The sequence below is a fragment of the Arachis ipaensis genome, chromosome B3 (genome assembly GCF_059453495.1).
Source record: "Arachis ipaensis isolate K30076 ecotype BB chromosome B3, ASM5945349v1, whole genome shotgun sequence".
Taxonomy (NCBI): domain Eukaryota; kingdom Viridiplantae; phylum Streptophyta; class Magnoliopsida; order Fabales; family Fabaceae; genus Arachis; species Arachis ipaensis.
In genome coordinates this window covers 38,442,658-38,463,821 of record NC_142438.1, presented here as the reverse complement: position 1 = coordinate 38,463,821, position 21,164 = coordinate 38,442,658, and the positions used below count along the sequence as shown (strand labels likewise).

Below are 21,164 nucleotides of genomic sequence, written 5' to 3'. Positions count from 1 at the left end.
TCTTTGCTGCTTTTTCTTGCTTCAAGAATTATTTTTATGATTTTTTATATTATCAAATAACATGTCTCCTAGTCATCATTCTTTCAAGAGCCAACATATTTAACATTCTTAAACAACAACTTCAAAAGACATATGCACTGTTCAAGCATTCATTCAGAAAACAAGAAGCATTGTCACCACATTAATATAATTAAACTAAGTTCAAGGATAAATTCGAAACTCGTGTACTTCTTGTTCTTTTGAATTAAAACATTTTTCATTTAAGAGAGGTGATGGATTCATAGGACATTCATAACTTTAAGACAATGTTACTAACTACTAATGATCATGTAATGAGACACAAACATAGATAAGCACTTAACATAGAGAAAACGCAAAACAGAGAATGTAAGAACAAGGAATGAGTCCACCTTAGTAATGGTGGCATTTCCTTCTTGAGGAACCAATGATGTCCTTGAGCTCTTCTATGTCTCTTCCTTGTCTTTGTTGCTCCTCCCTCATTGCTTTTTGATCTTCTCTTATTTCATGAAGGATGATGGAGTGCTCTTGATGTTCCACCCTTAATTGTCCCATGTTGGAACTTAATTCTCCTAGGGAGGTGTTGATTTGCTCCCAATAGTTTTGTGGAGGAAAATGCATATGAGGCATCTCCGGGATCTCATGGTGATGAGCTTCATGCGTCTCTTGAGATCCATGAATGGGCTCTCTTGCTTGCTCCATCCTTTTCTTAGTGATGGGCTTCTCTTCCTCAATGGAAATGTCTCCTTCTATGAAAGCTCCAGCTGAGTAACATAGATGGCAAATAAGATGAGGAAAAGCTAGCCTTGCCATGGGGGAGGACTTTTCGGCTATTTTGTAGAGTTCAAGGGAGATGACTTCATGAACTTCTACTTCCTCTCTAATCATGATGCTATGAATCATGATGGCCCGATCCACAGTAACTTCAGATCGGTTGCTAGTGGGGATGATGGAGCGTTGGATGAACTCCAACCATCCTCTAGCCACAGGCTTGAGGTCCAGTCTTCTTAATTGAACCGGCTTGCCTTTGGAGTCAATCTTCCATTGAGCTCTTTCCACACATATGTCCATGAGGACTTGGTCCAACCTTTGATTAAAGTTGACCCTTCTAGTGTAGGGGCGTGCATCTCCTTGCATCATAGGCAAGTTAAATGCCAACCTCACATTTTCCGGACTAAAATCTAAGTATTTCCCCCGAACCATTGTAATATAATTCTTTGGGTTTGGGTTCTTACTTTGATCATGGTTCCTAGTGATCCATGCATTGGCATAGAACTCTTGAACCATTAGGATGCCGACTTGTTGGATGGGGTTTGTTAGAACTTCCCAACCTCTTCTTTGGATTTCATGTCGGATCTCCGGATACTCATTTCTCTTGAGTTTAAAAGAGACCTCCGGGATCACCTTCTTCTTGGCCACAACATCATAGAAGTGGTCTTGATGAGCTTTGAAGATGAATCTTTCCATCTCCCATGACTCGGAGGTGGAAGCTTTTGTCTTCCCTTTCCCTTTTCTAGAGGATTCTCCGGTCTTAGGTGCCATCAATGGTAATGGAAAAACAAAAAGCTTATGCTTTTACCACACCAAACTTAGAATTTTGCTCGCCCTCGAGCAAGAGAAGAAAGAATAGATGAAGAAGAAGAAGAAAATAGAGAAGAGGGAGAGAGAGATGTGTTTCGGCCAAGGAGGGGAAGAGAGGGTTGTGTTGTGTGAAAATGAGGAAGAATAGAGGGCTATATATAGGGAAAGGAGGGGGTAAGGTTCGGCCATATAGGGTGGGTTTGGGTGGGAAATTGATTTTGAATTTTGAAGGTAGGTGGAGTTTATGAAGTAGGTTTATGGGGAAGAGTGGATGGATGTGAGTGGTAAAGTGGTGATAGGGAAGAGAGATTGAGGTGATTGGTGAAGAGTTTTGGGGAAGAGTGTTTATGGGATTATGTGAAAGAGGGGTGAGAAGAAGTGAGTGGAGGTAGGTGGGGATTCTGTGGGGTCCACAGATCCTGAGGTGATCCTGTGGGGTCCACAGATCCTGAGGTGTTCAAGGATTTACAACCTTGCACCAAATTGGACATGCAAAATGCCCTTGCACACAAATCTGGGCGTTCAGTGCCAGATTGGTGCTTGTTCTGGGCGTTGAACGCCCATTTGTTGCCCATTTCTGGCGTTGAACGCCAGAACCATGCTTGTTCTGGGCGTTCAGCGCCAGCTCTTCTCCAGGGTGCAATTCTGGCGTTCAAACGCCCAGATGCTGCCCATTTTGGGCGTTCAGTGCCAGAACCATGCTCTGTTCTGGCGTTGAACGCCAGCCAGATGCTTCTTACTGGCGTTTAAACGCCAGTAAGGTCTTCCTCCAGGGTGTGATTTTTCTTCTGCTGTTTTTGATTCCGTTTTCAACTTTTATATTTATTTTGTGACTCCACATGATCATGAACCTAATAAAACATGAAAAACAATGAAAATAAAAATTAGATAAAAATTGGGTTGTCTCCCAACAAGCGCTTCTTTAATGTCAATAGCTTGACAGTGAGCTCTCATGGAGCCTCACAGATGTTCAGAGCATTGTTGAGACTTCCCAACACCAAACTTAGAGTTTGGATATGGGAGTTTAACACCAAACTTAGAGTTTGGTTGTGGCCTCCCAACACCAAACTTAGAGTTTGACTGTGGGGGCTCTGGTTGACTCTGTTTTGAGAGAAGCTCTTTATGCTTCCTCTCCATGTTTACAGAAGGGTAACCTTGAGTTGTAAACACAAGGGAGTCCTCATTCAATTGAAGGACTAGTTCACCTCTGTCAACATCAATCACAGCTCTTGCTATGGTTAGGAAGGGTCTTCCAAGGATGATGGATTCATCCTCATCCCTCCCAGTATCCAGGACTATGAAATCAGCAGGGATGTAAAGGCCTTCAACCTTTACTAACACGTCCTCTACTTATCTATAAGTCTGTTTTCTTGAATTGTCTGCCATCTCTAATGAGATTTTAGCAGCTTGCACCCCATAGATTCCCAGTTTCTCTATTACAGAGAGGGGCATGAGGTTTATCCCTGAACCAAGGTCACACAGAGCCTTTTCAAAGATCATGTTGCCTATGGTACAAGGTATTACGAACTTTCCAGGATCCTGTTTCTTCTTAGGCAATGTCAGTTGATCCAGATCACTTAGTTCATTGGTGAACAAGGGAGGTTCATCTTCCCAAGTCTCAATACCAAATAATTTAGCATTCAGCTTCATGATTGCACCAAGGTACTTGGTAACTTGCTCTTCAGTAACATCCTCATTCTCTTCAGAAGAGGAATACTCATCAGAGCTCATGAATGGCATAAGGAGGTTTAATGGAATCTCTATGGTCTCTAAATGAGCCTCAGATTCCTTTGGTTCCTCAGAGGAAAACTCCTTATTGATCACTGGACGTCCCAGGAGGTCTTCCTCATTGGGATTCACGTCCTCTCCTTCCCTTACAGGTTTAGCCATGGTGATCAATTCAATGGCCTTGCACTCTCCTTTTGGATTTTCTTCTGTATTGCTTGGGAGAGTACTAGGAGGGATTTCAGTGATCCTTTTACTCAGCTGGCCCACTTGTGCTTCCAAATTTCTAATGGAGGACCTTGTTTCATTCATGAAACTCATAGTGGCCTTGGACATATCAGAGACTAAGTTTGCTAAATTAGATGTATTTTGTTCAGAATTCTCTGTCTGTTGCTGAGTGGATGATGGAAAAGGTTTACTGTTGTTAAACCTATTTCTTCCACCATTATTAAAGCCTTGTTGAGGCTTTTGTTGATCTTTCCATGAGAAATTTGGATGATTTCTCCATGATGAGTTATAGGTGTTTCCATAAGGTTCACCTAAGTAATTTACCTCTGCTATTGCAGGGTTCTCAGGATCATAGGCCTCTTCTTCAGAAGGCGCCTCTTGAGTACTGTTGGATGCAGCTTGCATTCCATTCAGACTCTGAGAAATCATATTGACTTGCTGAGTCAATATTTTATTCTGAGCCAATATGGCATTCAGAGTATCAATTTCAAGAACTCCCTTCTTCTGAGGTGTCCCATTACTCACAGGATTCCTCTCAGAAGTGTACATGAACTGATTATTAGCAACCATGTCAATGAGTTCTTGAGCTTTTGCAGGCATTTTCTTTAGGTGAATGGATCCACCTACAGAAGTATCTAATGACATCTTAGATAACTCAGACAGACCATCATAGAATATATCCAGGATGGTCCATTCTGAAAGCATGTTAGAAGGACACTTTTTGGTCAGTCCTTTGTATCTCTCCCAAGCTTCATAGAGGGATTCACCTTCTTTCTGTCTGAAGGTTTGAACATCCACTCTAAGCTTGCTCAGCTTTTGAGGAGGAAAGAACTTGGCTAAGAAAGCCTTGACCAGCTTATCCCAAGAGTTCAGGCTATCCTTAGGTTGAGAGTCCAACCATACTCTAGCTCTGTCTCTTACAGCAAAAGGGAAAAGCATGAGCCTGTAGACTTCAGGATCTACTCCATTAGTCTTAACAGTATCACATATTTGCAAGAATTCAGTTAAGAACTGAAAAGGATCTTCAGATGGAAGTCCATGAAACTTGCAGTTCTGCTGCATCAGAGAAACTAGCTGAGGTTTCAGCTCAAAATTGTTTGCTCCAATGGTAGGGATGGAGATGCTTCTTCCATGTAAATTGGAATTAGGTGCAGTAAAGTCACCAAGCATCCTCCTTGCATTATTATTATTTTCGGCTGCCATCTCCTCTTCCTGTTCGAAAATTTCTGACAGGTGCTTGCTGGATAATTGTAATTTAGCTTCTCTTAGTTTCCTTTTTAGAGTCTTTTCAGGTTCTGGATCTGCTTCAACAAGAATATTCTTGTCCTTGCTCCTGCTCATATGAAAAAGAGGGGACAGAAAAATAATAATAATAGAGATCCTTTTTGCCCAAGCATAGAGGTTTCCTTAGGTGAGTGAGGAAGAGATGTTAGTAGATGAATAATTAAATAGAATGAGATGAGAGAGAAAGAGGATTTTCAAAAATAATTTTTTTGAAAAAGAGTTAGTGATTTTCGAAAATCAAAAATTAAAATAATTAGTTAATTAAAAAGAATTTTTTTTTTGAAAAAGGGGGAAGATATTTTTGAAAATTAGATAGGGAGAGTTAGTTAGGTAGTTTTTGAAAAAGATAAGAAACAAACAAAAAGTTAGTTAGTTAGTTGAAACAAATTTGAAAATCAATTTTGAAAAGATAAGAAGATAGGAAGTTAGAAAAGATATTTTAAAATCAAATTTTTGAAAAAGATAAGATAAGAAGATATTTTTGAAAAGATATGATTGAAATTAGTTTTGAAAAAGATTTGATTTTTAAAATCACAATTAATGACTTGATTCACAAGAAATCACAAGATATGATTCTAGAACTTAAAGTTTGAATCTTTCTTAACAAGTAAGTAACAAATTTGAAATTTTTTGAATCAAAACATTAATTGATGATGTTATTTTCGAAAATTAGGAGATAAAATTAAGAAAAAGATTTTTGAAAAATATTTTTATAATTTTCGAAAATAAATAAGAAAAATAAAAAAGATTTGATTTTTGAAAAAGATTTTGAAAAAGATAAGATTTTTAAATTGAAAATTTGATTTGACTCATAAAAACAACTGAATTTTAAAATTTTTTGAAAAAGTCAACTCAAATTTTCAAATTTGATGAGAGAAAAAGGGAAAATTTTTTTTTATTTTTGAATTTTTAATGATGTGAGGGAAAAACATGAAAATAATGCAATGCATGAAAATTTTGGATCAAAACAATGAATGCATGCAAGAATGCTATAAATGTCAAGATGAACACCAAGAACACTATGAAGATCATGATGAACATCAAGAACATATTTTTGAAAATTTTATATGCAAAGAAAACATGCAAGACACCAAACTTAAAAATTTTTCATGTATAGACACTATGGATGTAAGAATGCATATGAAAAACAAGAAAAGACACAAATCATGAAAACATCAAGATCAAACAAGAAGACTTACCAAGAACAACTTGAACATCATGAAGAACACTATGAATGCATGAATTTTTCGAAAAATGCAAGATGAATATGCAATTGACACCAAACTTTCAACTTGACTCAAGACTCAAACAAGAAACATGAAATATTTTTTTTATGATTTTATAATTTTTTTGTATTTTCTTTAAAAAAAAATTTCGAAAATCATTTTGAAAAAGAAAAATAAGGATTCCAAAATTTTTAATATGAATTCCAGGAATTTTATGCTCTTTAGTCTAAAGCTTCAATCAAAGGGTCAAGCATGGCTTAATAGCCAGCCAACCTTTAGTATGTAACTCAGACATGACACGCCTGACATTCCCTATCCAGAAGAATTGGACATGGCTTTACAGCCAGCCAGGCTTCAACATGCTTCATGAAACACTAGAATTCATTCTTAAAAATTCTGAAGAAAAATATTTTTTTGAAAACATTTTTATTTTAAAATTTTTTTCGAAAACAAAGGAGAAATTTTTGAAAGATTTTTTTTTTTAAAATTTTTGAAAATAAAACAAAAAGAAAATTACGTAATCTGAGCAACAAGATAAACCGTCAGTTGTCCAAACTCGAACAATCCCCGGCAACGGCGCCAAAAACTTGGTGCACGAAATTGTGATCTCAGGCAACGGCGCTAGAAATTCTATACGCACGTCTTAATAAATCGTTTTTCATTCACAACTTCGATACAACTAACCAGCAAGTGCACTGGGTCGTCCAAGTAATAAACCTTACGTGAGTAAGGGTCGATCCCACGGAGATTGTTGGTATGAAGCAAGCTATGGTCACCTTGTAAATCTCAGTCAGGCGGATATCAAAAGGGTATGGAGTTTTCGAAAATTAATAATAAATAGATAGAAAATAAGGATAGAAATACTTATGTAATTCATTGGTGAGAATTTCAGATAAGCGTATAGAGATGCATTCGTTCCTCTGAACCTCTGCTTTCCTACTGTCTTCATCCAATCAATCTTACTCCTTTCCATGGCTGGCTTTATGTAAGGACATCACCGTTGTCAATGGCTACTTTTAATCCTCTCTGGAAAATGGTCCAATGCGCTGTCACTGCATGGCTAATCGTCTGGAGGCATCACCCTTGTCAATGGCTGCATCCTATCCTCTTGTGAAAATGGTCCAAATGCTCTGTCACAGCACGGCTAATCATCTGAGGTTCTCATCATACTGGAATAGGATTCACCCTCCTTTTGCGTCTGTCACTACGCCCAACACTCGCGAGTTTGAAGTTCGTCACAGTCATTCAATCTCAGAGTCCTACTCGGAATACCACAGACAAGGTTTAGACTTTTCGGACTCTCATGAATGCCGCCATCAATCTAGCTTATACCACGAAAATTCTAATTAAGAGATCCAAGAGATAATCATTCAATCGAAGGTAGAACGGAAGTGGTTGTCAGGCACGCGTTCATAGGGAATGATGATGATTGTCACGTTCATCACATTCATGTTGAAGTGCGAATGAATATCTTAGAAGCGGAATAAGTTGAATTGAATAGAAAAACAGTAGTACTTTGCATTAATCTTTGAGGAACAGCAGAGCTCCACACCTTAATCTATGGAGTGCAGAAACTCTACCGTATGAAAATACATAAGTGAAAGGTCCAGGCATGGCCGAATGGCCAGCCCCCATGATCTAAGAACTAGGCGTCCAAAGATGTCTAATACAATAGTAAAAAGTCCTATTTATAATAAACTAGCTACTAGGGTTTACAGAAGTAAGTGATTGATGCATAAATCCACTTTCGGGGCCCACTTGGTGTGTGCTTGGGCTGAGCTTGAATGTTACACATGTAGAGGCTCTTTCTGGAGTTGAACGCCAGGTTGTAACGTATTTCTGGCGTTCAACTCTGGTTTGTGACTTGTTTCTGGCGTTTAACTCTAGACAACAGCGTAGAACTGGCGTTCAGCGCCCTTTTAAATCGTCTAAACTCGGTCAAAGTATGGACTATTATACATTTCTGGAAAGCTCTAGATGTCTACTTTCCAACGCAATTGAAAGCGTGCCATGTTGAGTTTTGTAGCTCCAGAAAATCTACTTTGAGTGCAGAGAGGTCAGAATCCAACAGCATCAGCAGTCCTTCTTCTACCTCTGAATCTGATTTTTGCTCAAGTCCCTCAATTTCAGCCAGAAAATACCTGAAATCACAGAAAAACACACAAACTCATAGTAAAGTCCAGAAATGTGAATTTAACATAAAAACTAATGAAAACATCCCTAAAAGTAACTAGATTCTACTAAAAACATACTAAAAATAATGCCAAAAGCGTATAAATTATCCGCTCATCAATCATACTAAAAACTATGTAAAAACAATGCCAAAAAGCGTATAAATTATCCGCTCATCAAGGGAAAGGAAATATTAGGAATGTTTCTTTTGATGAGGATTCTGTAACTGATAATGATCAGGTCTTTGTACCTATTATTTTTCAAGATACAATTATAGTACAAAAGCACAATAAGAATCCTATTGTAGATCCAGTTACAGTACAAGAGAACAATGAAAATATCGTAGTTGCTCAAAATACTGCTATAGCATAGGAAAATAATAAGAATCCTCTTCAATCCCAACCCATACAGCAAGTTTAACAACCTCAAGAAGTGCCATTAAGGAGATCCAACAGAGAAAGGAGAAGTGCAATTTCAAATGAATATGTAGTCTATCTCCAAGAACATGAGGATGACATTGGTTTGACAAAAAATGACTCAATCAATTTTCTTCAAGCCGTGCAAAGTTCTAACTCTGAAAAGTGGATCGATGCCATGAAAGAAGAGATGAAGTCTATGAAAGACAAAGATGTTTTGGATCTCATAGAATTACCTGAAGGTGTGAAACCAATTGGTTGTAAATGGATATTTAAAACCAAAAGGGATTCTAAGGGTAATGTAAAGAGATATAAAGCTCGTCTAGTCGCTAAAGGCTTTACAAAAAAGAAAGGCATAGACTATAAAGAGACTTTCTCTCCAATATCATCAAAAGACTCTTTTAGAACCATAATGGCACTAGTAGCTAATGTTGACTTGGAGCTACATCAGATGGATGTAAAGACAGCGTTTCTCAATGGTGATATTGATAAAACAATGTATATGGTACAACTAGAAAATTTTGTATCAGGCGATTCAAAATTTATGGTTTGTAAGTTAAAGAAATTCATCTATGGTCTCAAATAAGCTTCCGTCAATGGTATCACAAGTTTCATCAAGTCATTACCTCATATGGTTTTGAGGTAAATATCATAGATGATTGTGTATACCACAAGTTCAATAGGAGTAAATGCATCATTTTGGTCTTATTTGTTGATGACATTCTACTTGCCAGTAATGATAAATACTTGTTGCATGAAACTAAGAAATTTCTATCGAACAAATTCGAAATGAAAGATGTTGATGATGCCTCTTTTGTATTAGAAACTGAGATACTGAGAGATTACTCTCAAGGTATTTTTGGATTATCACAAAATAACCATATCGAAAAGATTTTAAGTAGATATGGCATGAAAAGTTGTAGACCAATGGACACACCTGTAGCTAAAGGAGACAAGTTCAGTCTCAAGCAATGCCCCAAAAATGATCTTGAAAGGACAGCAATGTATGATAAACCTTATGCATCAACACTAGAGAGTTTAATATATGCTCAAGTTTGCACACGTCCCGATATATCATTCATAGTGGGAGTATTTGGTTGATACTTGAGCAATTCGGGCATGGATCATTAGATAGTTGTCAAACGTGTAATGCGTTATTTGAAGAGAACAAAGGATTACATGCTTACTTATCGGAGATCAAAAAATTTGGAGATCATTGGATACTCTGATTCCGATTTTGCGGGATGCCAAGATAGTAAACGCTCTACTTCAAGTTGTATATTCATTTTGGCTGGAGCAGCTATTGCATGGAAGTCTAACAAACAGACTCTTATAGCTTCCTCAATAATGGAGGCAGAATATGTTGCTTGCTTTGAGGCATCCAAACATGGATATGGTTGCGAAACTTTGTCACTGAGTTTCGTATATTAGATGACATTAAAAATCCATTGAAGATATTCCATGACAACAAGTCAGTAGTATTATACTCTAACAACAATAAGATTTTGACAAAATCGAAGCATATAGACATCAAGTTCTTAGTTGTCAAGGAGAAAATTCAAGAAAAATAAATTTTCATAGAACATATAGGAATAGAGTATATGCTAGCAAACCCATTAACCAATGAATTGATCCCTAAAGTCTTTCATGAGTACACTGCTCGAATGGGTGTCAATATTTGTGATGCCTTAGTTTAGTGGGAGTTTATTTTATGCTATATTGCTATATGTCCTATGACAAATATTGAATTATTTTCTGCAGAATTAAGTTGATGGTTTATTTCTTGTAATGGTGAAATATTCATTTTGCAATATCTGTTTTGTGTTTGATCTCAATAAAGTTTTAAAGTTGAACCAGTTGGAAATAGACCTGCATGAGATCACTTGGCATGTAATTTTCATATTACTCATCTAAATTTAATCTATGTCGTTAAGTATATTACGATGGTGATTGTTGTGGTTCAGTCACGACATTAATGTGTGTTAAAAGATGCGGTGATTCCATATCTAATATATGAGATGAATCAGATTATTAAATTAATAAGGGAAATAGCATTCAAATGCACGCATAAAGTTTATAAGATGTGATTATGTCAAGAAAGAATATATGTATAGCCCAAGTGGGAGATTGTTAGGAAATTATTTAATTTCCTAATTTGTTTGTGGGCAATACATATATTAATTATAATCACAAATTATGCTATTTCAAATTAAATGACTTATATAATGGTGATCTCATTTATTGTTATAAATGCTAAATTGAATAAGTCATAATTACTTTTGATTTGGAATTAAATGAGAATAAAACCAGATATTATCTTTTGGACTTTGGATATATTATTTTTTGGATTTTAGATATATTATCTTTTGGACTTTAGATACTATTTTTATTTAGATTTTAGGATTTAATGGGTGCCATACTCAAATATAAATAGTTCTTCAGGGTTTTGATCCCCAATATACCAAAGCCGCCTCAGCAACTCTTTCTCCATCAGAGAAGTTGCAATTCAGCTACCCTATTAGGGATATAGAAGGTTTTGGTTGAGGAAGACTGAGACAACCCTTTCATCAATTTCTAATTTCTAATTTTTAATTTCTATGAGTAAAGGTATGCTTCCGCATTATGATATATTTTTTGTGATTCAATATGGATGATCTGGATTAATAAAATAATTTATTCCAACAAACGTGACATGAAAAATGTTAGGGAGTAGTAAGAATTTATTGTTTTCGGTCATTACTTAGTTATTAATTAAATTCTTTTAGTCTAGTTTTTTTAGTTTAGTAATTCAACAACACACTTTATCTCATACTTTTAAAAGTTGATGGCTAAATAATAATAAAAAGTAATAAATTTTGATGGTGTTTTAACATTTCTCAACGTGGCATATTTATTGGGCATAATTGCTTAAAGTAGATGCTAAGTATTTTTTTTTTAGACTTGGATACTAAGTATTTATAAAAGGTTTAGGATTAAAGAATTTAATTTTGATGTATTGTCAGTGTAAAATAATTTTACATGTGTATCTAATTATATAATGCCACATTAGTAAAAATAATTATTTTTTACATTAATCGTGTGTATAGTCATTCAAAAAAATGAATGTAATTATACGACTGTGTAAAATACTTTATCCTATCAGTGTATAAAAATTAAACTCTTTAAAGAATGGGCTCGTAAGTCATAATTGAATTTACACAAGTTCAAGGATACATAATTACACTTTTCGACTTTTTTTTATTTAGCTCAACATATTCTTTTGTTTTTGGATTTTTGCCTCGTAAAAATTCACATCCAGGATTGATTCCCAACAATAGTTGGGTTAGTGTACGTAAGTACGTAAAAAAATCAACTATCATATAACAATCCTTTAAAAGAAGGTTCATTCAGTAGTGGATTTTCCATGTGATAGCTCTTAGGCTCATCCAAATTTTTCATGTGTGCCTTATTACAAGAACATCCCTGTTGTATCTCACTAGTCACTTTCTTATCATCCTTTTTTCAGCTTACCTTATATTACATGTACACACATTAGTGCATATTGTTTGACTTGCTATCACACATATATATCGAGACAAACAATCTTCTGACATACTCATTGTAATCTACGTGTGGTCATTTCAAATTCGAAAATCGGTGAGTCTTTATCATAATAATAATAATAATAATAATAATAATAATAATAATAATAATAATATACAAATGATGATGATGATGTGAAACCAAATGCACAATAATAATGATTAATTCTATGCTTATGTTGACCCATTAGCTTATTAGCTTATTAGACAGAATTTGAGCCTAATTCAAGTGTTAATTTTGTCCCATTATTTAAGTTATATAGGTGGAATTTAATAATTTGGTAGGGATAAGATTAAGAAACTAGATCAGAACTAATTACTAAAGTTCTTATCTAAACCTAGCATAGAGTTGGTATGTAATTAGGCTTCTCAAGTTTCTAATTAAAAGTTCGATTTGTGTTAGTGTATGCAATGAAAGTTATGTAAAAAAAATAAAAATAACAAGTTATCAGTACTTTAAGATACAAACTTATTAATATTGATTACTATTCATTTATATAAAGCTTGGCCATGTAACCTTTCATCGTAGCATCACCATCAGTACAATTCATCATGATATCATCGTACTATATATCGCAAGTAGCTATAAGTAGCTACATATACAACATAAAAGAGATAAGAGATCACCCAAGTTTGTGAATATTTCGATATCCATCTCACTTCTGAAATATCACTCCGAAGGACTTTCTTTTTGGATTGGCTTCCTTCTAATAAGGTTTCCTTCTCTGGTCTTTCTTTTCCAGGTAATTATTAACATTGATGATAATATAACTTTTTTTCAAACATTTCTTATATTCTTTTAAGCTAATTTATATTTAATGTTCTTTTGATTTTAAACTCTTCTTTTATTGTGGTGACAACCAATCAGTTATTTGAATTTTATTTGTTGACCATACCATACATTGAGTTTCAGGCAACATGGATAGCCTCAACTCTTACTATCAAGGATGATACTTTTATATGGAGGTCAACTCCAACTTAGTATGTAGCTACCTCAGTGAATAGACAAAATTTTTATTTTCTATATCAAGCTTATTTTGACTAGCATCATATTGTATCATACATTTAACGCTTGATACCTTCTCTATTGAAGGAGATGGGTGAAATTTCTTCAACATTCTATAGGAGATTTAAGGATGCACTACCAAACTTGATGACATTTTATGATTCAGTTGGCAATGAAGTTGATGTGGTCATTGAGAAGTGTCATCGAACTGCTAAAATTGTTACCAGCTACAATAACCTTGCCGTGATTTATGGCCTCAAAGATGGAGGTTGGTTAAGTGTCTGTTACGTTGGCCGAGATAGATTCCTCATTTTTGAAGTGAAGGACCACAACATGAGAACCAAAGAGCTATGCTACCCACCATTGAAGCTGAGTATGGACATCAAACCATCAATTCCTGTTTTGGGAATCATAGAACTATCTGACAATGATACTAATGCAAGTCTGCCGATTGAAACTTCTGAATCTGTCCAAGTTTCACATATAGTATACTAACAACCTGATGCAGCTATGGATAATTCCAAGTGGGATGATGCCACTGACCAACTCCAGCATCTTCCAGAATCTGTGTTGAATCTGTTAACCTGCATTGACCCTTCCACATATTATGGTCTTGAACCTTACTTTAATAAGCTGGAATCCAGTGTCAACAACGAGGATCAACATGACCAATTGGATCCAACAAGACCATTAATTTCACTTCCTACATTTCCGGCATCTCCATTTTTAGATGTCCTACAGACGAAAAATATATCCTCTGCAGTGGCCAAGAAAACAGGTGATAATTGTAACATTAGTACTGAGTTTGTTTCAACTGAGAATGCAGGATTTTCAAATGGTCAGAGCCCTCCACCACCGAATCCTAACAATGGCCTTTCACCACCGCGTTCCCCCATCATGCAAGGCTTTTATTCGATTGTCAGGGTGATATTTGAGTACCAGTCAAAATACTATTCTATGGTATGTCTCTGCAATTCATAAATATTATGCTTGCTTATATTGAATGAAGTCAATTTTCTCGTATCTAAATATCTAATAGCCCACCATTTTATGCCACTTTCATTTGGCAGCTACTTCCATCTGCTTTCTCTTTGCTTGCGTTTCTTTCGAGGCCTGATTTCATTCGCGTTAGAGAGTTACACAAGCCACCAATCATCGTGAAGCTTCGATGGAGGAGCCTCATGTCATCAGAAGCCTTTCTTACCAGGGGTAGGAGAAAATTTTCAGTCGACCATGGCCTAAAGTGTGGAAGTGTAGTTTGTTTCTGCATCCCCATTAATGATGAAACTACTATATTTGTTTCTATATTACATATCTAAGATGTTTAATTGGTAATGTTTTTTATTTTAGCAATGCCTCTGCAGGGGCATGCAGTATTGCAGTGTCTCAACCATGTGTAATGTGGTATTAATATCATTAGTTGTACCAAGTTCCATCTATCTATAACTTAAATGAATTAGAATTTTTTTGGCTCGACTTATGATTAGTTTATGTTTGAGCCAATTGAGACAAGGGCCAATCTAACCAATTAGAACTGTTAAATTATCCGCTATAAGACATTCATACACCTTTAATATACCAATTATTATTAAGAAAATATAATTAGTATTTTAATTTTATTAAACACCTCACCAGCAACTAAAATGAATGTAGTTATTTGTGTTACAAATAGTTCCAAAACATAAAATGTAAGTTAAAACTTGAACAATGATAATGCTTATCTATGGCTTATATTTGCAAGAACAATAAAAAGCACATGATCTCTAGCATACCAACTCTTAATAGCTCAGTTATGGCTCAGTTATTAATGTCTATCAGACGTGATTGTGTGTTCTGTTGTCATCGTTGTTAATGCCGAGTGTAACGATGCTATTGATGATATGTGGTTATAAATATAAAGGTAACCCTGCTTTCACATTCTCTTTGCTTCATTATTAAAACTACAACGATTATATTAATAGATTATAACCGGAAACCCGACCCGGGCCCCTTTGGAGCCAACGTTGTAGTTTTATGTTTGTATAAAAAAAAATCCAAAAAAGCAATCACATTCCTTCATTCCATGTTCTCACAGCCCCTTTCTCTTTTTTCCTTTGGAATGGAGTCAAAACCCCAGCTAGCCTTCATGACCTCCGCTGCCGTTTGGTCCCCATCGTCTGCGCGCTTAACCCTCTCAGTTTTATACTTTGCCCATAATTCTCCGTTACACAGGTGCTCAGTTTTTTTTAGTTTTTTTATGCTCTGTTCAGAAATTATTCAATGAGTATTGAATGTTTTGTGTTCTTATTGAATTATTATTTGATTATTTGATTATTATTATTAATTGATGAATTGATATTAGGCAAATTTTGGGTGTGGATGCTCTGCTGCATTTTCTGAACTGTTTCTGTCATTATTGAATTATTATTTGATTATTATTATTATATTGGCAGTAGTAATGTGGTTCAGTTACCGCCAATACTGCTATTATATTATATAGATTATGTTTAATTATTCTATTGGTCTCTATAGTTTCACGAAATTTTTAATTAGGTCCATATACTTTTTTTTTCCTTTTAATTAAGTCCTTGCACCAAATTTTTTTAATTGAGTCTCTACACTTTTTCTTCCTTTTATTTGAGTCACTGCATCAATTTTTTTAATTGGGTCCTTATACAATTAAACCAATTACTACCAAGAGGGACCTAATTAAAAAAAAATTAGTTCAGGGACCCAATTAAAAGGAAAAAAAGTATAAGGACTTAATTGAAAATTTCACGAAACTATAGGGATCAATAGAGTAATTAAACCTATAGATTATATTATTATATACATGTACATCTAGATGTCGATAGATGTAGATATACGTAGTTACTATTAGGGTGAAGTACTTTTTTCGTCCCTAAGGTCTGAGGCCAAAATCAAAATCGTTCCTGACTTTTTTTTATTATTAAAATCATCCTCAGCATTACAAAATGTTATAAAATCGTCATTTTCTAATTTAATTTTATTTTTTTACCAAATTACTCTTAATAATTAATATAAATAATAAAAATAATATTAAAAAATAAAAACAAACCCCCCACCTGCACCCCCACTCCCATATCTCTTCCCTTTCTTCTCTCCCCATCCCCTTCCTCATACCCCTATATTCGAAACCCCCAAACCCCAATCCCAACCCCAATTCTTCTTATCTCCCTTTCTGCTGCCCTACTATCTCCGCCCTTGCCTCCTTCTCCACCTTCTTCTTCCTGTCCATCACCAACATCAACCCTTCCTCCATTGGTATTGGCCTCACCTTCCTCAGCCACCCACCAACGACAACCATATTGGCATCGACCTCAACGGCATCGTTTCAGCTTTGGCCACCGATTTGGGTTTCTTACTCCAGTGGTTCCAGCTCTGGCCGCTGCCATCACGTCGTTCTCCATCACTGTCGTTTCTTTCCTTAGCCACAGCTGCGACAGTGCCAGTAGTAGTAGCTTCCCACACATTGTTCCTCCTCTTTCCCTCAACTGCGACGACAACAGATGACAGCAACACCACCCCTCTTTTGAGTTCTCTATTTCTATCTTCGTTCTTCCTTTCTTTTTATTTTTTTTTTTAATTTTTGAAGAACATAAACATCATCTTTTTCTTTTTAATTTTTTAATTTTTGTTGTTGCTGATTTTGGATTTGAAATTATTGTTGACGATTATTGAATTATTGTTTAATCTAAAATTTTTGTTGATTTATTTTGTGGATGTTGCTGTTGATTTATTTTGGGACTGTTGTTGTTGTTGAAAGAAAAGTGTTGGGAGTAATGAGTGGGTGTAATAATTTAGAATGATGAACGGGTAATAGAGATAAAGAAGGTTTGTTGGTTATGATGGCAGTGGTCATGGTTATGGTGGCAGTGGTGATGGTGGTGAGAAAAGGGAGAGGGAGGAGATGCGAAGCAATGATAATGATGTGAAGTTAATGATGAGGGTGTGGAGATTTTTTTATTATTTTTGTTTAAGGGTAAAATTGTCCAAAAAATATTGTTTATGGACAAAAAGATAATTTTATAACGTTTTGTAATGTTGAGGATGATTTTAATAACAAAAAAATGTTGGAGATGATTTTGATTTTGGTCTCAGACCTTAAAGACAAAAAAATACTTAACCCTTACTATTACTATATTATGATAATAATTACAATTATAATAATAATTAGGATTTTAATTATTATATTATATATTATATATTATATTGTACTATATTACTATATATATAATTACAATAGAGATAATTTACTATAACTACTGATATTGTATACATTTAGATTAAATTAGCTCAATTATATATAATGTACAATATTACCATAATAAATATAATTATAATAGTAATTAGGATTTTCATAATTATGTCTATAATTACAAAGGAGCTAATTTACTGCAACTACTGATATTATATAATGTAGATATTAGATATAGATTTAGATTTATATTAAATTAGTTATATACACTATATACAATATATACAATATACATGATATGTATTTAGTATATTTGTTTATTTGTTTATAGCAACGACAATCACGTATATATCTTGGTGCAACTATTGATTTTATATTCACAATTTTTGAAATTAATAGTTAATAACACTGTTTATAATTTCCTTAAGTCTGAACCATATCATGTGTCCTATATGTTTCGGGCCAACAAAATGGTGTTCTGAAAATATAACTGAGGAGATTGTACTGTTGTTCGTGGCCTCATGCATTGTGGTCAATGTAGTTACTTTTTGAAAGGTTACTATTTCGCTATACATGAACAACCACCATATCACTAGTATCTACAACATCAGGCACTTCCCACCACCACATTGGGCTACATGTTGCTATAAATTCATCACCCATAGGAATACTCCAGCATCACTTCAGTGAGAGTTCAAGTAAAAATTCTTTGTAGCTCCACATATATTGGTTACAAATGGCAACCACGTACAACCACCTCAAGGATATTGAGGCATCTTCTAACCACTTAATATTGAGGATTAAGGTGAGGGTCGTGAAAATATGGTTATTGTCTCCTGCTGAGCAAAAATACGTGAAGCCAACTTTAGAGTTGGTGGTCATGGATCACGTGGTAAGCTAACAACTATGAGCTAGCATTAATTTTCCTGATCAGTTTGTTAGGCATATAATTTTTTTCCTATATGAGTTTGATACCAATTTAATACCAAGCTTTGTTTCCAGGGCAATCGAATCCAGTGCACTATTAGGAATGCTCAGAGGAGGCTCTTTGAAGATGAGTTATCGGAGGGATAAATCTATATCGTATGTAACTTCTCAACCTCCTTGAATGACCAGAAATACAAGGCCACTAATCATGCATGTAGGATATACTTCAAGAGGGATACTCAACTTCAGATGGTACATGATCCATCATTTCCAGAAAATGTGTTTCGTTTTATTCTTAATGATCTAATACTAAACCACACAAATGCTCAATCGCATCTTATAGGTATGACGAAAATCAGTCCCAACCTTCCATTTAGCTTAATCAAAGCTGAATCATATATCCATCAATGTTTATTACTTAGTGATTAGTCATTATATATTATTTTGTTTCAGATATTATTGGTCTACTTACTGCCAAAGGTGACATAATTGAATTTACTAAGAATGGCAAGAAGTGCAACTACATTGTTCTCAAGCTTGATGAGATGCAGTTAGTGTTATATATTTTCTTAGTAAAATTGTTACTCACATCATTACTCACGGGCTAAGTGCATCTCATGTGGGATTTGTTTTATTCATGTGTGTTTTACGTATCCTCCCTTCATACTTTTAAAACAGGGGAAAAGGCAAGATTAGGTGTACACTTTGGGAGGATTTTGCAACTAAGTTGGTCAAGCGCATTGAAGAGTAGCCAACATCAGAGTACATCCCCATTGTACAGTTCGCTAAGTTCAACCTCTTTAAAGGTTTGCAATTCAGTTGCTCTTAGTAGTGTAGGACATTTGCACTTCATATAATTGCTTTGAAAATTGGACAATGAGCATGCTTTGATTCTGTCATTGTGTAGTTATTTCTATATACCTTAATTGGCACAAGTGTAATGGGCATATCAAATACCAATCATAATTCAATTCTCTACATCAATACAGACTTCCAAGAGGTTTAGGATTTTGCAAGAGGTAATACATCTAACCATGTCGTTTGAATCAATTTAAGACTCATACACTAAAACAGATTAACGAAATTCATGTACAATGTAAAAAATTTAAGCGTCATCATGGCCAGGGTTCCACGTGTAAACCAACTATCCCAAATTGCTGCAGAGTGATGAGCGGATATTTTATACGCTTTTTGGCATCATTTTTGTATTGTTTTGGTTATGTTTTGTTTAAGTTTCATTACATTTTCATAGGTTTTAGTACAAAATTCATATTTTTGGATTCTACTTTGAGTTATATTTTCTAATAATTTCAAGTAATTTCTAGCTGAAATTGAAGAGTTTTGGCAAAGTCCGATTCAGAGGTAAGGAAAGTGTAGCAGATGTTGTCAGATTTTGACCTCCCTGCACTCAAACGAGCATTTCTGGAGCTACAGAGGTTCACATGATGCGTTCTCAACGGTGTTGGAAAGCTAACTTCTAGAGCTTTCCAGAAATATATAATAATCTATACTTTTCTTCGAAGGGGCCTGCCCATATTGGGCGTTGAACGCCAAGGACTACCCCTTTTCTAGCGTTCAACGCCCTCAAAGGAGCCCAAGCCAACGTTGAACGCCCAATCACCCCCTTTAGGGCGTTCAACACCCACCAAGAAGCACAAGACAGCGTGGATCAACCCCCTGATGTGCGTTCAACGCCCATCCCTCAGGTTGGACGCCAAGCTTAGCCCAAGTACTCAACCAAAGTAGGCCCAAGAATGGACTTTCACACATTTAGTATAGTCTATCATACTTTTGTACTTCTTAGTTATTAGGTTATTATATATAGGAGAATATCACTCTTGTTTAGGATCTTCTTCCACCACTTTCGAATTCACATTACTTTCTGTAAGCTATGAGCTACTAAACCTCCTAAGTTATAGTTAGGAGCTCTACTGATTCTCATGGATTAAAAATATTACTGTTTCTATTTCAATACACGTTTGATTCTATTCTCTTGTGCATTTTTGGTCTTCATCTCATGAATTAAGGATGAACTGTGACATTCATCCTCGTTCTACATGGGTTCTGTGTGAGTCCTGACCCGGATAGCATTGAATCACAGCTAGAGAATGCATTGCAGATTCTAAGAGAGTGCTTGGGTGACTTTGGATAAGTGACATAAAATTCCGTTGACTGTGGGTTACTGAGGTCTCTGTGGCGTTAAGGCTAGAGTCAGAGAAGTAGCATTTCCTGATCTGAAAAATTCGACCTTGTCTGTGGCATTTTGAGTAGGATTGCGAAGGGGAGTGGATTGCTTAGGTCTTCACCTTCGGCTATAGTGGGAAGCCATGAGTTGACTTGATGAGAGGACATGAGTTGCTTGGATATGGTGGACTGCTATGGTTTAGAAGAGGCTAACTTGATGAGGATGCTACATGAGTTAGTCAATTACGGCTGTCATTGAATGAATCATTCGTTATTGAAGTAAACAGTAAGAAAAGTTAATCCGGAAAGAATACGCATCTCCGAAGCCTTAACTGAATCTCTATCACTATTCTTACACCAAGCTGGTATTTCATTCTTTATTATTTTGTTTATACTTTTAACCAAACAACCATCTTTTCTAATCGCCTGACTAAGATCTACAAGATAGCCATTGGTTGCTCAATCCAACAATCTCTGTGGGATTCGACCTTCACTCACCTGAGGTATTAGTGTATAATTTGCTTATATTGACACATGAAACTTAGATATGGAATTCATCATCATGTGACATGCCATTTTAAATTTCAGATGCTTGGGATGCAGGTGATCTAGTGCACC

General features: G+C 35.4%; 3 protein-coding genes and 1 non-coding gene across 4 annotated transcripts; all 4 read left to right on the top strand.

Moving 5' to 3' along the window:
• Nucleotides 1-4,251: 4,251 nt before the first annotated feature.
• Nucleotides 4,252-4,359, top strand: LOC148570341 (small nucleolar RNA R71). Its single transcript, XR_015880248.1, has one exon. It is a non-coding gene; the product is annotated as a small nucleolar RNA R71 (small nucleolar RNA).
• Nucleotides 4,360-8,828: 4,469 nt separating this feature from the next.
• LOC148570340 (uncharacterized) lies at nt 8,829-13,732 on the top strand. Its single transcript, XM_088506985.1, has 2 exons — nt 8,829-9,155; nt 13,325-13,732. Exons 1-2 carry the CDS (start codon nt 8,829-8,831, stop codon nt 13,730-13,732), a joined length of 735 nt encoding a protein of 244 aa, XP_088363111.1.
• A 15-nt stretch (nt 13,733-13,747) lies between these two features.
• LOC107632959 (uncharacterized) lies at nt 13,748-14,556 on the top strand. The gene is made up of 2 exons (XM_016336600.3): nt 13,748-14,197; nt 14,308-14,556. Exons 1-2 carry the CDS (start codon nt 13,748-13,750, stop codon nt 14,554-14,556), a joined length of 699 nt encoding a protein of 232 aa, XP_016192086.1.
• A 3,615-nt stretch (nt 14,557-18,171) lies between these two features.
• Nucleotides 18,172-19,113, top strand: LOC107630322 (uncharacterized). Its single transcript, XM_088506984.1, has 4 exons — nt 18,172-18,327; nt 18,552-18,705; nt 18,816-18,912; nt 19,041-19,113. Exons 1-4 carry the CDS (start codon nt 18,172-18,174, stop codon nt 19,111-19,113), a joined length of 480 nt encoding a protein of 159 aa, XP_088363110.1.
• Nucleotides 19,114-21,164: the final 2,051 nt, after the last annotated feature.

Excerpts from the sequence above, each read along its gene's own strand:
- LOC148570340 (XM_088506985.1), top strand. The coding sequence starts at position 8,829 with ATGAAAGAAGAGATGAAGTCTATGAAAGACAAAGATGTTTTGGATCTC. Across the intron at positions 9,156-13,324 it reads TTGATAAAACAATGTATATG|GAGATGGGTGAAATTTCTTC; the intron begins GTACAACTAGAA and ends TCTCTATTGAAG.
- LOC107630322 (XM_088506984.1), top strand. The coding sequence starts at position 18,172 with ATGGCAACCACGTACAACCACCTCAAGGATATTGAGGCATCTTCTAAC. Across the intron at positions 18,328-18,551 it reads TGGTGGTCATGGATCACGTG|AAATACAAGGCCACTAATCA; the intron begins GTAAGCTAACAA and ends TTGAATGACCAG. Across the intron at positions 18,706-18,815 it reads TGCTCAATCGCATCTTATAG|ATATTATTGGTCTACTTACT; the intron begins GTATGACGAAAA and ends ATTTTGTTTCAG.
- LOC107632959 (XM_016336600.3), top strand. The coding sequence starts at position 13,748 with ATGGATAATTCCAAGTGGGATGATGCCACTGACCAACTCCAGCATCTT. Across the intron at positions 14,198-14,307 it reads AGTCAAAATACTATTCTATG|CTACTTCCATCTGCTTTCTC; the intron begins GTATGTCTCTGC and ends TTCATTTGGCAG.